Source organism: Maylandia zebra, linkage group LG4, assembly GCF_041146795.1.
Source record: "Maylandia zebra isolate NMK-2024a linkage group LG4, Mzebra_GT3a, whole genome shotgun sequence".
NCBI classification, from domain to species: domain Eukaryota; kingdom Metazoa; phylum Chordata; class Actinopteri; order Cichliformes; family Cichlidae; genus Maylandia; species Maylandia zebra.
Genome location: NC_135170.1, coordinates 24265207 through 24280560, shown reverse-complemented (window position 1 = coordinate 24280560; position 15354 = coordinate 24265207). Strand labels below are relative to the sequence as shown.

The window sequence follows — 15354 nt, the reverse complement described above, 5'->3', positions numbered from 1 at the left end:
TGCACGTCTACTCTTCAGTATAAAATATCCATAAGAAGGTATATGTGGAAATAGACTTCAGCTTACTGCTTTGTTGACTTGTTTCTATTTAATAGTCTCAGCCCTCAAGACAAACATTATGACAATAAATGTGTTTGCAAATGGCGACATCCTATGGGGAAATTAATGTGGTATAAATGGGGTTGACTTGATCAGTACATTTTCAGGGTTAATGTGCTGTTTAAAGTCAGTTCTTGTGTAGAACGTAAGTCTCTGAATGCTTTGTTACTTTCGGTTACCACAGAATCCGGGAACAAGACGCAAGAGATTTGTGCATTTGACTGACATCGAACCAAAAACTTGCTTCTAAAGCGAATGTACAAATTTCACACTATAATTGCTAGAATACTGTTACCTTTAGGCGTTCTTCCTTTCAGTCCCAAGCCACCTCATATTTTTACTTATGAAAAAGGAAAAGCATGCATTACACAAGTTAGCTTTATTTTCTGTTGCTTATTTCTGTTGCCCTTGTTATTAACCTTCACGTCTATATTGGTATATATATATGCTTTGTTCTCCCAAAAAAACAAAGCCATGTGAGTTAGGGTTCGTTTTTTCCTATTGGTCTTTAAAGGCACCATAATTGGTCTTTGCGCAGGCGCGGTGCCATGTAAACACAACAGTTGCGGTTGGTTGTGCGTGTTATCAGTTGCAAGTATCGTTGGCTAGGTTGAGTTTGAACGCTAGTAATTTTATTTCGATTTAAGAGCGCAATAGTTCCGAAAGGGAATAAAAATTGTACTGCGTGCTGTAGTTAGCTAACATATGATAAGAGGATTCCCGTTAGCTTGCGGTGACGTTAGCATTAGCTTTGAACCTATGATAAAGCGCTTTAGGACAGGCTTGTTAACTACCTAGCTCGTCAACGCCTGATCTTTTTTTGTTGTCAATTAGCGCCACGTTGATTTTTTTGTGTGGTTTATCACTCTAACTGATGTCTTTGGCACTGTGACTGAAATGGAAAACCGTATCGCATTGTTATTGAGCGTAATTAGCTAATCAGGCAAAGTTAGCTAAACTAACAGGCCGTCGACAGACAGGAAACGAGCTCCGTTAACCAGCAAATAACGACAGCCAACCGGCTCCTCCTGTCTGCTCAGAAGAAAATAAAAAGAAGAATCTCATTTAGGTTGCTCAAGTGTTATCATATGTTGACTGAAAGCAGGTGAGCTTACAATATAACTCCATTTGAGTAGATTGAGTAGTGATTGAACGAGAGTTGGCTCGACGTTTCCGTGGCCTTTGTTGCAGGACCCACGTAAAATATTGAATATGCTAACAAAATAAGCATGGTTCCAGCAACCGTAACTGGTCACAGCAACTGTATTACTTTAACAACTGTAGTGCTGTAGGTCTATGGTGTCTTCGAAGTACCGTTGAGAATATACCGAGCTAGCTGGTCTTGAATATAACAATGGCAGCTTGCAGTGACTTTGCATAATAATCGTCATGTATACACTGTAGCAGGGATAAGTCATTGCTTTTAAATTCGTCTACTCTACAGTTAACTGAGGAGTTAGGTCTCATATGTTGCTTACACTTGTTTTTAATAAGTTGGTGAGGCCAAATTAATCTTTACCTATTTTGGCTTTCTACCTGAACAGGAAACGGCAGCACAGTGGTGGTGATGAGGAGAATGGCCACCTGGTGCCCCAAGCCAAAAGGCAGACCAGAGCACATCCCATCTCTCCTGAGCCAGGGCGTGATGCCTGGGACTCTGAGGTACAAGCGTTAACTGAAACTTGCATTAAGCATGTTATTCAGTTCATTTAGAAACTATAGAGGGAAGGTAACATGATACTCACAGAAACCTGAATAGAAATGCAGAATAAGCATTTCTCATTTTTTTGCATGTCATTAAGAAAATTTTGATATTACACAAAGATGACTGGTGTGAATACAAAGTGCAGTTTTTAAATGATGGTTTCATTTATTAAGGGGAAAAAGCTATCCAAACCTACCTGGCCCTATGTGAACAAGTAAACCTAATAACTACTTGTGCCATCCTTTGACCCAAGAACTGCAGTCTAGCTTTTGATAACTGGCTACGAGTCCTTCACATTACTGTAAATGAATTTTTGCCCTTTCTTTTTTACAGAATTGTTTTAATTCAGCTACACTCTCTAGGTTTTTGAGCACTTTTCGAGTTCAGGACAAACCCAAAGCATCCGAATCTGATTTGAGTCTAGAATTTGACTAGGTCAGTCCAAAGCTGTCCATTTTTTTGTTTTCTTGAGCCATTCAAAGGTGGACTTGCTTGTGTGTTTTTAGATAAGTCCGACTGCATTGACTAGTGTGTTTGAGCTTCATGGCACAAACTGATCAACAGACTTTCTCCCTTAAACGTTACCTACCATATTTGACTTTTAATGTAATGTTGGCAGCACAGTGGTTGGCACTGTTCTGTCACAGCAAGAATGTCCTGGGTTCAATTCCACTATCAGGCCGGGGTCTTTCTGTGTGGAGTCTGCATGTTCTCCCTGTGTTTGTGTGGGTTCTCTCCGGGTACTCCGGCTTCCTCCCACAGCCCAAAGACATGCAGTTAATAGGGATATGTTAATTGGAACCTCTAAATTGCCCATAGATATGAATGCGGGTGCAACTAGGTGTGTGTGTGTGTGTGTGTGTGTGTGTGTGTGTGTGTGTGTGTATATATTAGCCCTGCAACGGACTGGCAACCTGTCCAGGGTGCACCCTGCCTCTTGCCCTATAACAGCTGGCATAGGCTCCTGCAACCCTGAAAAAAAGATAAGCAGTAGAGAATAGATGGATATGATGTTGATGTACAAATTAAATTTTATGCTGGTACTAATGAAACTCGAACCTTATTTTCCAAAACTTTCAATTAAAGATATTAAGATTTAAGATCATTTAAAACATGCATTTTGTGTTCATTCAGGTTATCTTTGTCTAATGCTAAAATTGGTTTGACCTGAAACATGTCAGTTTTCCAAATCTGCAATAAAAGAAAACAAGTACACTTACTTGCACCCATAATGTCACTGTGCAGATGAAACTGTTGTAAAATCATGACTGCTTGTTCCTTAGTTTGAAATATCCCTCTGTTTTCCTGTATTAGTCTGTGTACATGTGGTATTTTAACTTTGTAGTATTTTATTTTATTTTTAGTCAGGAGCTTTGAATTTTACTAGATGCAGATTTAAAGTAGTATCTGTTTCACTTTGTATGATATTAAATTCCATGTTGATGTGCAGACCCTGGATTCTAACATTCTAATGGTAATGTAATATCTGCATTTCAGTCATCCAACAGTGAGAGCAGCAGCAGCATCAGCAGTCCTGAACGTGCAGCTGGGAGCTGCGTCAGTCAGTGTGCTCAGGGCCCCTGCAGTCCGCTTAGTGTGGGCAATTCTTTTGAGCCCACGAACCCAGTGTCCTACCTGCATATCAACCGCATCCTGAAGGATGCCCACTTCCAGAGCCTTCAAAACCGAGGTCACCTGAGAGACACATGACGACATAACGTCCCTCTGTCTGTCGCCAGAGGATTGAAGCTCTGAGATGAGTATGAGGATCACATGCTGAGTCACTTCACACATCTCTTCCCCACCCATCTCCACTGTGGTATGTCACAGCTCTATAGATGTGTGGATGGAGACCAGCATCTGGTCATGTGTCTGAGGATGGTTCATCATTAAAATAAATCATAATGATAATCATTTTAGCAATAATAACTGTGATCAACAACCATTCTTTTGATCCACTTATTTTCCGACCAGTCTGGTTTACGTGCTTCTCTATGAGCCTTATTGTGACTAGAAGATGATGATGAATCCATGTATTTTGTCTTAAATGTTGTGTGAAAACAAAGCAAGCTGTCAAGGTGCCACCATACACAATTTTAGGCTGGTCAGTGTGACTGCTTTAGGCTTCTAGTAGGGGAATGGGGGTTGTAAAATGCTGAATCAGATGTCTGTGTAAGTACATAGACCAGTCTCAGGGAGGATTTGCACTTGTCTTGGACTGCTCATTTGCTTTCATAATCAGACAGGGACTACTTTATGGGGGGCTGTAGAAACCATGGCTGTTAACTTGGCAAAGGACAAGATCTTTTCAACCCTTAATTATTTAAATACCTGATTTACTGTTTTGTAAATGCATCTCAATCAAACGTGTTAGAGTTGGGTCACGGAGAAGGTCACATTTTTGAAGGATTGATAACACTCCACTACAGAGAATTTCCAACAGTTTGACTGGTAAAATATTTTCAGTGCCATTGCATTCTTGTGTTCATTTTCATGTAGTTTAATTTACTTCTGATTTTGAAATTTACCATGTGTGGATCACTTGAATCACACTTTTTGTTAGTTCATGTTAATAATAACAAGATACTGAATTTAAAAAAAATAAATAAAAAGATGGACCAGTGCTTTTGCTTTTACTTTTTTTTTTTTTTTTTTTTTCTCAATTCAGTACCTTGTTATTTTAGTTTGAAAGCCATGGCACTGCTAACCAGCTAGCCCCACCTTTTTTCTGCTAGCTGGGAAACTTTCAGCTGCCTTCAGTGAGTCTGTTATCCCAAGAAGGCTCTTTTCTGGCTCGGTACGAAATCAGCTGTAAGCTGAAAGGTCACTTCAGCCAGAATCTGCAGCAGACGCAGAAATTGTACATGTTTCATAATGCAAAGCTCAGCAGATGTGCAGATCAGGACAAGAACCAACATCTTTAACTGTAGTCCAATTCAATGGCGTTTAAGTCTATTTGTGGAACGTGATAAGTACTGGAGAGGCAGGGAAATGACATGAAAACCACGAGAATAGCCTCCTGGCCAACATGGGAGCTAGGGTAAGGTAGTTAATTCCAATTAGACCTAAAATAATATACCTCTGTATTGCAAGTTTTGTGAAAGTTATCTGATAAGATTGGTCGACCACTCAGCCTTAATGCAGACTGAATCATCTATAATAAGGTGCATGTAATTATAATGTTACTGTTTTAAATAACAACTGGATGAAGCCATTTCCAAATGAATATAATGATCAAAAGGGACAGTGGGAATGCTCTTATTTGTCTGTATTATTATTTTTTCTTATAATAATGACAATAGAGGCTGGTTGGTATAAAATTGAGTGGACAAAGCTGACTAACAAAAACACAAGAGTACTTTGATTATTGTGAGTTGAGCTCAGACGAAGTAAAGATAATTTTAGTGTTTTGTGACCATGGAAAAGTGATCCAGTATGTTACCTTTTTATCTCGTGACCACAAAGAGAAATCCAAACAGTAATAACACCCATTAGCTCTACAGCCTTCCAGATGTCTTATTTTCTCAGTTTTTTTTGTTTTTTTTCTTTCTTTCCTTTATTGTACAGGGGATGGTGCATTTGGGGGACAGCTAGTTGTTTCTGTCCAGACAGAGTTGCGGTGCAGCCTTTTAGGTTTAAAAAATAAAAAATAGGCTTGGACTGCAATTATTACTGGAGCCACTAAAGAGCAGATAGTTTTTTCTGCCTGTGCACTACCATTCAGATATTGCTGCATGAGTGTCCCTCTGCACCAAACATCCAGGTGGGTTTCTAGCATCCTGTTGGGATTGATTTATTTAAATCATTGTCCCAGGACTAAACTCAGTTGTTGTTTTTCTTTTATTTTAATTTTTAAACTGGCATGGCAGAAATGAAAGCCTTTTGAAGATGTGGTTTATTTTTGTTCAATTTTATATTTTTTCTATATTATATATTTAGTAATGTACATGATATTAATGTGGCAATGATTCTTTTGTGAATATCCTCTCATTTCATAAATAAAATTTATTGATTTTTCAACAGTTGTCTTTCTTTTTTTTTTTTTTTGCTTCTGGTCACCAAATGTTTTATGCTTTCCAAAGTAATGATGTCTTTTGGTTTGTTGTTAATATATCAACTCTTAATTTTCAGTGCAAGAAGGAATGTTTTCTATTGGCTATTCATGCTGTCAGGTTTGCTCATTGTGGAAAGTCTATGCATACAGGTATCCCATCTATCCACTTTTTTTTTTTTCCTCCAGTAATGAATGGCTCCCCATGCACTGAGACCATCTTTAATGAGACATGACCTGTGTCTAAGGGAAGCACAATGAAAGGTTTCTTTAATTAGCATGCTATGTGTCCTTGTCACAGACACAGTAATAGATTACATACATTAATGCACCACATGTAACCACGGTTACCGTACTGGCTACTGTGGGCGCTCATTACTTGCCTCCTTTGATTCACCCACTCCACCTCTGCTAAATTAGAGATGACAAATGGGTTAGAAATGTTCCCGCATTGTACAGATATACCTCTTTCTGCAGGTGCATGATTTAACTAATATACAGCAACATACAGCCTTTCATCTAAGCATCATCATCTGAAGTATATCAGAATATCCTCTTGTTTTGTTGTGGACAGATATATATACATATAGAGAGAGAGAGATAAATAGATTTAATTTCTTTTTCCAATATGCATGAGGGAGGAAAGAAGCCTATTAAAGATATTATACAATATTGCTTCCAAAAATGATTCTTTAAGTTGATGAAGTAATAAACTGTAAAAGGTACAACAGCTAAAGTTGGCCAAGGGCTGTCTTTATTTTAACCAAGTATGTAATTATGTATTTATTTATGAATTAATCTAACTTTTCTGATCTTATTTAACATTAAGTGTCATTGAAGTTTTGCAAAAGCCCAAAGGCTGCTCCTGCACCAACCTGCCATTAAAACAACCCCAGTAGGGTTGAGTGTGCATCCCAGTCTGTGCTGTGGAAGCGGCAGATGTTCTAAGCACAGATGTTCTCAAACAGAGCAGCAGAGGGCAGCACACTCTGTTAGCTAGACAACGGTGTTCATTGCAGTCTGAAACTCATAAACAGTAAACAACTCCACAGCAGGATCAAGACATGTGAGCTACATAGAAGATATTTATCTTTAATCAGTTGTTACATAGAAACACACACACACAGAGTCCTTTCCTTTCAGCACACAGATATGAAGGTGGGCGATGATGAATGGCTCCCATCAGTTGAGTGGAGAAGCAGGAGAGAGTTAAATGCGCTGTCCTTGTTCTGCGGTCTATGTATGCGCATACATTGTTATATTTTTACCATGGCCAGCTAAAAATCTGGGTTAGTCTATGGCTCCTTTTCTGTGTGTCCTCTCGGCTGATTCCCATCTCGCTTTAAAGGTGAATGCACGGTGAACACCAGTTACACACAACAGTGCAGGCAGACAGAGAAACCTGTGCATGTTTTACATTCATCAGTGTCTGGTTCACCTTCAGTTTCAAGATTTGCAGATACCAAAGCTCCTGGAATAATCTAACCAACATTGTTCTAAATAATGTTCACAGGGCAGTCCCTCAAGTAATGGACATTCAGGTGTATATATAGTTATACGTATAAGTGTAAGGACTAAAAGAACATGAGAAAAGACAGAAAAAGTCTGTGTTAAGCTGCTCTGGTCACCTTTGACTCTGTTTGCCAGACTCTGGCTGAAATGTATTTGGGCAGCTGTTGCCTGGCATGAAATGGTGATTGGGTTGGCATCAAGTATGGTGTTTTCCTTCTCCAGCCAACACAAACATCTGCTTTGCCTCCCATCACCATTTCGCCCGATATCAAACAACAAAGCTCGCCTGCTCTGCTGCCCACGGCCATCCTAAGGATTAATGACCCACCGAGCACATTAGCAGTGCCCTATTGCCCCTGCCTGGCTGGGGATGGGAACAAGGAAAGCCAGGGCAGGCAAACAAGGAGAGGGAAGGATTAGTGGTCCGGATGATAAAGTACTGTACAGGTCAGGAATCAAGATGAATAAATTTTCAGGTGATTGTGAAATGTTGAGTATTTTCTCTTTATACACTTGGCCTTGATCAATAATTTTACTGCCAGAATAAAAATATTGCAATATCTGAAAAAAACAACACATAGCAGGGAAAGTCATCTGAGGATAGAGGTCGTTAAAATACGGAATGTATGGCTACTAAAGCACAGCACTCAGGCTAAAACGACTTGCTCTTAAGTAAAAACAAAAACTAAGGATCTTCTTCCTTCTCCTTTATGAGCTGACCTGCACTGCTCCTGTGAGTGCTCACTTTCCTAAATGCTGATGTCCGAGTGTGGACGGGAGGGCTGGATTACCTCAGTGACTGTAGCCTAAACATGCAGCTCCAATGCAGCTGAAACACAGTCGTCATTTTCCTGAGCGAAAGAAAGCACAGTGCGGCCTCTATCTATAGAGCTGTTTTAAAGCTTTGACCGGACTGACCAGACAAGGAAGATAACCAGCTCTGCATGCTTGGGCCGCTGTCTCCAGTCCACTTTATGGCCTCCCTATTCAATTTCACACAATACATTCCACGGGCAATGTACAGTTTAAGCTTTTCATCGCACAGCCGAGTCTGGGCCCCAATCGGACGCTATAAACGTTCATCCCAGAGTTCTGTGTGTCACATGCATGCTGCAGCTGTTCCTCCTTTTATGAATGCTTAGGAGAATATTCACCCACGCTGTCTTGTATTTGTAAAATGTGATGTTTACGTGGTTCCATTTTGCTCTGTTGAACTGTCAAAACTTGCGGGCTTTCAACCCAGAGAGCCCTGCAGAGAATAAGTGCAATAGTTTAGAGAGTGTCATGCTAAGTGGGACTGTTTAGGGTTGGCTGGGTAGAACATGCACTCAGCACACCACCATATAGACTGCTGTTTTCTAAATGGACCCTATTAACTGAATGGAAATGGGCTGCACTCAGGCCTGCGTTGTTAGTTCAGAGAGGACAAGCTACGCGGCTCACACAGCCTGGTGTCGTCTCAACACGGCTGACCTGCCACACTGGCATGTTTCATCACCAGAGGACCGATATGGCGCCGCTCGCAGCCACCAAAGGGCAATTTGTTGCATTTGGACTATAACTGTCAGGAAGAGATATACCCTCACTTAAATAGCCGCCCATAATCTGCCCCTCTCCCTGTATTATCCTAATTGAACCCATGGGCGGCCAACACCATCAATAGCTGAGCTCATCTGCAAATTAATAAAACATGGGCCTTCACCAACTCTATGTCTGTGATAGAGCTTGGAGCTACTTAGACACACTAAAGGAGAGAGTGTTTGTGATTTTTATTTGGAGAAGAAAAGGAAGTACAATAAAATGTTCTCATTTTGTTTTCCAGCGATGATGAGCACAACTTCTTATGGCTCCCATGGTCAAACATGCATTTCCTAATGAGATCCTTTATCTTCTTCTCCTTCCAATAATGGAAATGCCTATGAAAACCATTATACACCACTTACCTAAACATCATCGTGGTAGTTACCCTGTCATATAGTGTTGCTAGATCACTGGTTGCAGGTTCCAGCTGATTCAACAGGTGATACGATGTTCTGTGTTTTTTCCTCACTGCTGATGTGAGAACACATATGCCTCAGTCAGGACTGAGACATGCTGGCACCATCAACAAGTGCCACATCAGCGCAAGTACGGGGCGGCGGGGCTTTTGACTAGTGTTTATTTTGACTGTCTGGACCGAAGCCCAGCGTGATGTGGGAGACTACGAGAGAGGTGGTCATCATAATAAGACCTGCTTCTTAATAACAACAAATCCTCGAGGACACTAAGAAAACAGCCCGACGTTATTAAAGACATCTATCACATCTCGTGGGCCGTTAATCACTCAGTCACCATCTCTCCCTCCACCTCCTTTCGCCACTGATGATCACTCTTCTACCGAGTGTGCAACCAAGCCCACAGTGACCAAACTTTCCTCTTCTTGCTCTTTTTTCAATCCCATGCAGCTTTCTTCTATGTAGCACAAGGACCTTTGTTTTCACACACACAAAAAACCCACAGCAAAGACTTTCAAAGACTTTGACCTCCCACTGGTCCCCGAAAAGGAAGGCCAGGTCCAAAGTGGCATCACTCTCTGAGGGAAAACAGTGCTCCTCCAATATCAACACAGCGTACCTGGCCTTGAGTGCGCCTCAAAGCTTTTGGTCTATTCATGGGTTTATTTTACAGAAGAGTTAGTGTGCACTAAAAAAAAGAAGAAGAAAAAAGAAAAAGCCTCTTGGACATAAAGAAAGGAATGCTGTAAAAGCTGCAAGGCCATGACAACTTGATGAGCCATCAAGACCGACGCTGAGCAACCACAAACATGGATAAAAAAGGCTGACATCACAGGGTTTGCTTATATGGAGTCATGGATATATGGACAAAACAGAAAAACAAACTGACTCCCCAAAGAAAACAGAGCGAGTAATCCTTGGACAGAGCATTGTTTGGGCACACTCATGATTGTTGAAACACCTCAATGTTATTGTGAATGATGGGGCATGATTGTCTGTGCTGGACTGGTTACAAGGTGAGGGGGTGTAAAAACATGAGTAACCATTAAACAACGAAGGGTTCCCACAAAAAAATATACACATATATGAGAATGTTTAAAGCTTTTAATTACATGCATAAGAATGAAGAAAAGTATTTCAGAGTATAAGAATCATGTCATAACCTTTGAGTTAACTGAATCATACTAAAAAAGGATGGGTAGAGTTAGAATATAGTAAAGTGCATTTTTTTCTCAACTCTCTGACTTCACTTGCGCTATTCTTGGCGATTTCTGCAATGTTTGACTTTATTCCAGTGAAATTTAAGGGAAAATATAGTGCCTTTAAAAGAGTCTCTAAACCAGCGGTCCCCAACCCCTGGGCCTCGGTCCGGTACCGGTCCGTGAGTCGTTTGGTACCGGGCCGCGAGAGTTAAGGCTCAGGTGTGAAATGTATAGTTTTCAGGGTTTTTATCGGTTTTCAGCGTTATTTTGTTATCGTTTTTATCGTTTACTCGGTTTTCCTTGGTCTTTTCACGTGTGTTATGAATAAATTTTCTTTTTTTCGGGACCTGTACTAGTTTTATTTTGTTGTATTTATCCGCGACACCTTAAAGGCCGGTCCATGAAAATATTGTCGGGCATAAACCGGTCCGTGGCGCAAAAAAGGTTGGGGACCGCTGCTCTAAACCATCCACCGCCTCCTTTGGCTGTGAATCCAATGTGGGAAAAACATACTTGTGACTTTAAAAAAAATCAAAAATCAAATCTAGATTTGAAACAAAAAGCTTACATTACAAACCGGAGGTGAGACGTTTAAAGAAAGTGGATATTCAGAGATGGGAATCTTGGTTGTAAAGGATACTCACTTCAGGCAAATGAAGGTCGGATGTATGGGTGGATGTGGATGCTGGGAGTTATACAACACACTGAAACTCTATACCAAAGGCGAGTTGCTCTCGAGCAGCAACTGAAATGTGGTTAAGTTGTAACTCATTTTATAACTCAAATGCTTTGTTATGTCCATAAAGCGTTTGGACGTAACAAAGCATGTATGGTCAAGCTAGTATGGTCAATTCTGGCTGCAGGAACCCAATGTGCAAGTGGTTTTAAAATGTGGAATCCAAAACAAATGGGTTGCAGGATGGTGGCTGTGTCAGTCTTTTATACAGTCTCTGCTAGCATACAAAGTAATTCAGGAATTTAGTTTGAAATGCACCTTTTCCCCTCGCTGACTTGATTTCAGATTTCTAAATTTTGCTGTGATGTCAGGACTGAAAAGCCAAGCCAAGCCAAACTGCAGTTCCTCTAATGGCCACTTGACTTTCACTAGTTACTTTAACAGCATGAAGAAGTATAATATATGTTTTTAGCCTACATGAGTAGTTTCCTCCATCATAACAGCTGTTCGGTTGGAGAATGTTTTGATTTGTGGACTAAAGGGGACGGTCCCTTGATTGATAGCTTTTCTAACATACCTGCTCTAGCTAACGGCCTAAAATCCACTGAATTGTCCACTGTGTGTTTATGCTCTACCTGCCTTTTGGAGCATTTTTAATTGAATGATCTGATACATAATTTAGCTTTCTGTGTGTTTTTTCATCAAAGAAAACAGTGAGTAATCCTTGGACAAAGTATTTTTTTGGCACTGCACATGATTGCTGAAACGCCTAAATGTCACTGTGAATGATGGTGCATAATTGTCTACAACCTGTTCAATCTTCAGTTGTGGTGAGTGAAATTCTAGTGTTTTGTTAGCATGTAAGCATTCATTAACTGATCTGAATGTATTTGCCTTGCACCCATGCAGATTATGAGTACAGCTAGCTAACATTAGCCGATATCTTGGTGCTTCAAAAAACCCCTAAACAATGCTAAAGTTAAGGCTTTAAAAGGGAAGTCTAAAACCAGTGGGTGACATCACAGTGGCTGTGTTCATCTGTACAAAGTCTGTGATTAATCTCCACAGACTCCCATGTTAAAATGTTTTACAACAAACTCTGCTGTTTACATTGTATTAAGGCTTAAAGTTGTGCACTTTTAGAGGGATGGACAGTTATGTGACAAGTGGCACTGACTAGGCCCAGCTGTCTATGAAGTATTGCCTCAGCATGTTTGATTTTCTTAGCTGGACCTCTCAGACATTCACAATATTATTGTATTCTATGCTCAATATTCCATTCAGTTAAAAATATCATCAATTTTACTGTTTTTTTAACAGCAGGAGATCAAAACATATTGACATATTCACTTTGCTATAGATCAAACAAAAATAAGTTAATCCATAGTGCTAGTAAGTGTACTCTGTTCCTTTTAAACACAGCCAGGTTATCCATTTGACCCTGCTTTGAATCTTCATCCTGAGCAAAGTTGTTAGGTCTAGCTTCATATTTTTCACACAAATGTGACAATATAGATTTTTCACATTTAATACTACACCAAAAAAAAAAGAAAGAAAGAAAGAAAGAAAGAAAGAAAGAAAGAAAGAAAGAAAGAAAGAAAGAAGAAGCACATTTCACAAAATGTTGGGTTCTGTGTGTGAACAGCACCCCTTCTTTCTGACAATCCCACATTTCCTGAAATGATAATAGGTGTTCAGACTGTCTAACACTGTTTGAAATAGTTTGCACAACTACATTAAAATCCTCCCTACAGCTTTGTGCATTAATAATTTAGCGCTCCGGAAGGGGCCATTCTTCATAAAGATGACTATTACTTTTGATTCCTAAGTAGTAAATTTTACAGCTGATACTTAAGCGCAACTTCTTCTGTAAGGTTGCACGTGTATTGTCGCAGTAAATTAAATTCCTAGGACTCGAATAGGATCTACCAAGAATGCCAGAAAGAGACATAATACCTTTATTTCTTCAAGTGTGGTCTTTAAAACAGCGCAGTGTCATGCAATGAGCTGTCCGGTTTCTATTTAATGATTTACTCCCGCGAAACTTCAGTGGAAACATAATATTTTACATCCCTCTGAATGTCTTGTGTAGTGCAGCAGAACGTAATGTCGACTTTCATTACTGGAATTGGAGTTTTTCAGAGAGTACAAGCTGGAGTTTGTCCAGACAGGGCTGTTGAAATTTGCTGTGTTGATTAACATAAAAAAAAAAAAAGAAGTCACTCACTGTCGCTGTCACTGCCCATAAAAAGTCGAGCCCAAAAGACATTAAGTAGAGGATTTATGGCCCCTATATATTTGAGTGGAGGGCTGCTAAACCTTGTGAAGTCTCTCTTGGCGCGGTAAGGTTTTGCTTTCTCTGTCTCGCTCTGTTGGTTTTTTCCCTGTTGCTTCAGAGTGCCTACAATTTCCCTTTCTTTATTTTCATTGGCATTTAAAGAGCACAGCGCTCTGTTGAATGTACTCATTCAATAGTGAGCTTTTCAACACAGACATACACACAGGAATACATTAGAACACAGACCCGTGTACACACACAAAGAACGAAGCCATGCGCATGCAGAGAGTAGACCCTGACTTTCCTGCTCAATGCCACATGACGTTGGAACCCAGCGAGCATCAAACATGCACCGGCTCTGAAAGCATTTCTACCTGTCTGTGTTCGTTATTGTTGGGGGGGGCATTAATTGATTGGCTTTAGTCCTGGCCTTATGAAGGTTGCTGAAATCTATTCAGACCATTCTCTTTGCCTGGTGGAGCAGAGCACAGCGGTGGAGCAGCCGCTGTCTCCAACTTTATTGGTGGAAATTGCCCTTGCACTTTTTAATCTGCCATCTCCCGGGGTCTCATAACACTTTATGGCTTTATATGTCTCATCAGGTTTTATATTCTACGATCATACAAAAGATGACTTTCTGCTTTTTATGTCTTTGATCTCGTTTTTGGTTTTTCAGTCACATGTTGGTTTAAAATGGAGCACTGTAACAAAAAATAATTTCCCCCAGGGATCAACAAAGTATTCTGATTCTGATTCTGATTCTGACATCAATTTCTTTTCTTCGATATTTCCAGCTAAACGAGTGGATGATGTTATGGGGCCCTAAGAGAAGTTGAAGTATTGTTTTTACACTTCAGTACAATAGTTTAAAAAAAAAGAGATGTGCATGTACCATTGCGCTAAAATAGAAAGAAACATGCCTTTTATGAATGCTGTACGTGCGTCAGTATGACTGAACTGATGAATAGAAGCAGTCACATGGGGGAGATCAAACTGTGTTTGTACAGCTACAGTTTATGATCTGTTTTTTTATATACACACTTCAAACTATGTTCCAGTAATTAAACATTTAGCTGTTTTTCTCTCCCATAAAACAGCCCACGTGCACCTCGAGGCTATCTGGATCATCCATAATTCTTAGAGGGAATAATTGCAGAGAGAAATTGTCAGGATCAAATCATCAAAAATAGTGACATTACTCAGTTTGACTCATATAAGCTGCAACTTTCTGTGCATGCCTCCCCCCCCCCCTTCTTCTTCTTTTTTTAACACACACACACACACACACATGGTAATAGCTCATGCAGATGGTTCTATAGTCACATCTGGCAACAGCTGGAGTTGTGGGCCCATCTGTTCCATCCTAGGTGGAGACAGAGTGGGATTCTGCTGCTTTCATACTGACCCTCCTTTACATATATTCACTTTTCAATCCACTGCAGCAACACAACAGCCAAAATCCTACACCAGCGGGGCTCTCGTACCTTCCCCCTATTCAGACAGAGCAGTCTATTACGTTGTTGTTTCCTTCTCTTTGTTTTCTTCCTCTTGTGACTTCGCTGATTTTTCTTCCTTTTGTTCTTTTATTTTTCTCATTTCTGTCCCCCTCAGTTTTTCCCCTTCCTTTTCATTTTCCTCCCCCACTTTAATAATATGTCCACATATTATCAAAGTGACTCGTAATTAACTGCGTGGAACACGTACAGCTAGATGTGTGTGGGAGACACAAGATCATTTCTAAAGCAGCGAGGGTTTGTGGTCATTTCGTCACCGCCGTTTGATGACATCTTGCCATCGGAGGCTAACTCTGCATCAAACCCCCAAACAAAATAAAAAC

General features: G+C 40.2%; 1 protein-coding gene across 1 annotated transcript; it reads left to right on the top strand.

Moving 5' to 3' along the window:
* Positions 1-627: 627 nt before the first annotated feature.
* On the top strand, positions 628-5824 carry LOC101470236 (protein VCF1). Its single transcript, XM_004559436.4, has 3 exons — positions 628-1204; positions 1644-1761; positions 3302-5824. The coding sequence occupies exons 1-3, from the start codon at positions 1188-1190 to the stop codon at positions 3512-3514; spliced, it is 348 nt and encodes a 115-aa protein (XP_004559493.1). The 5' UTR covers positions 628-1187; the 3' UTR covers positions 3515-5824.
* Positions 5825-15354: the final 9530 nt, after the last annotated feature.

Coding starts and splice junctions, on each gene's coding strand:
- LOC101470236 (XM_004559436.4), top strand. Junction 1,762..3,301: donor GTGATGCCTGGGACTCTGAG/GTACAAGCGTTA, acceptor TCTGCATTTCAG/TCATCCAACAGTGAGAGCAG.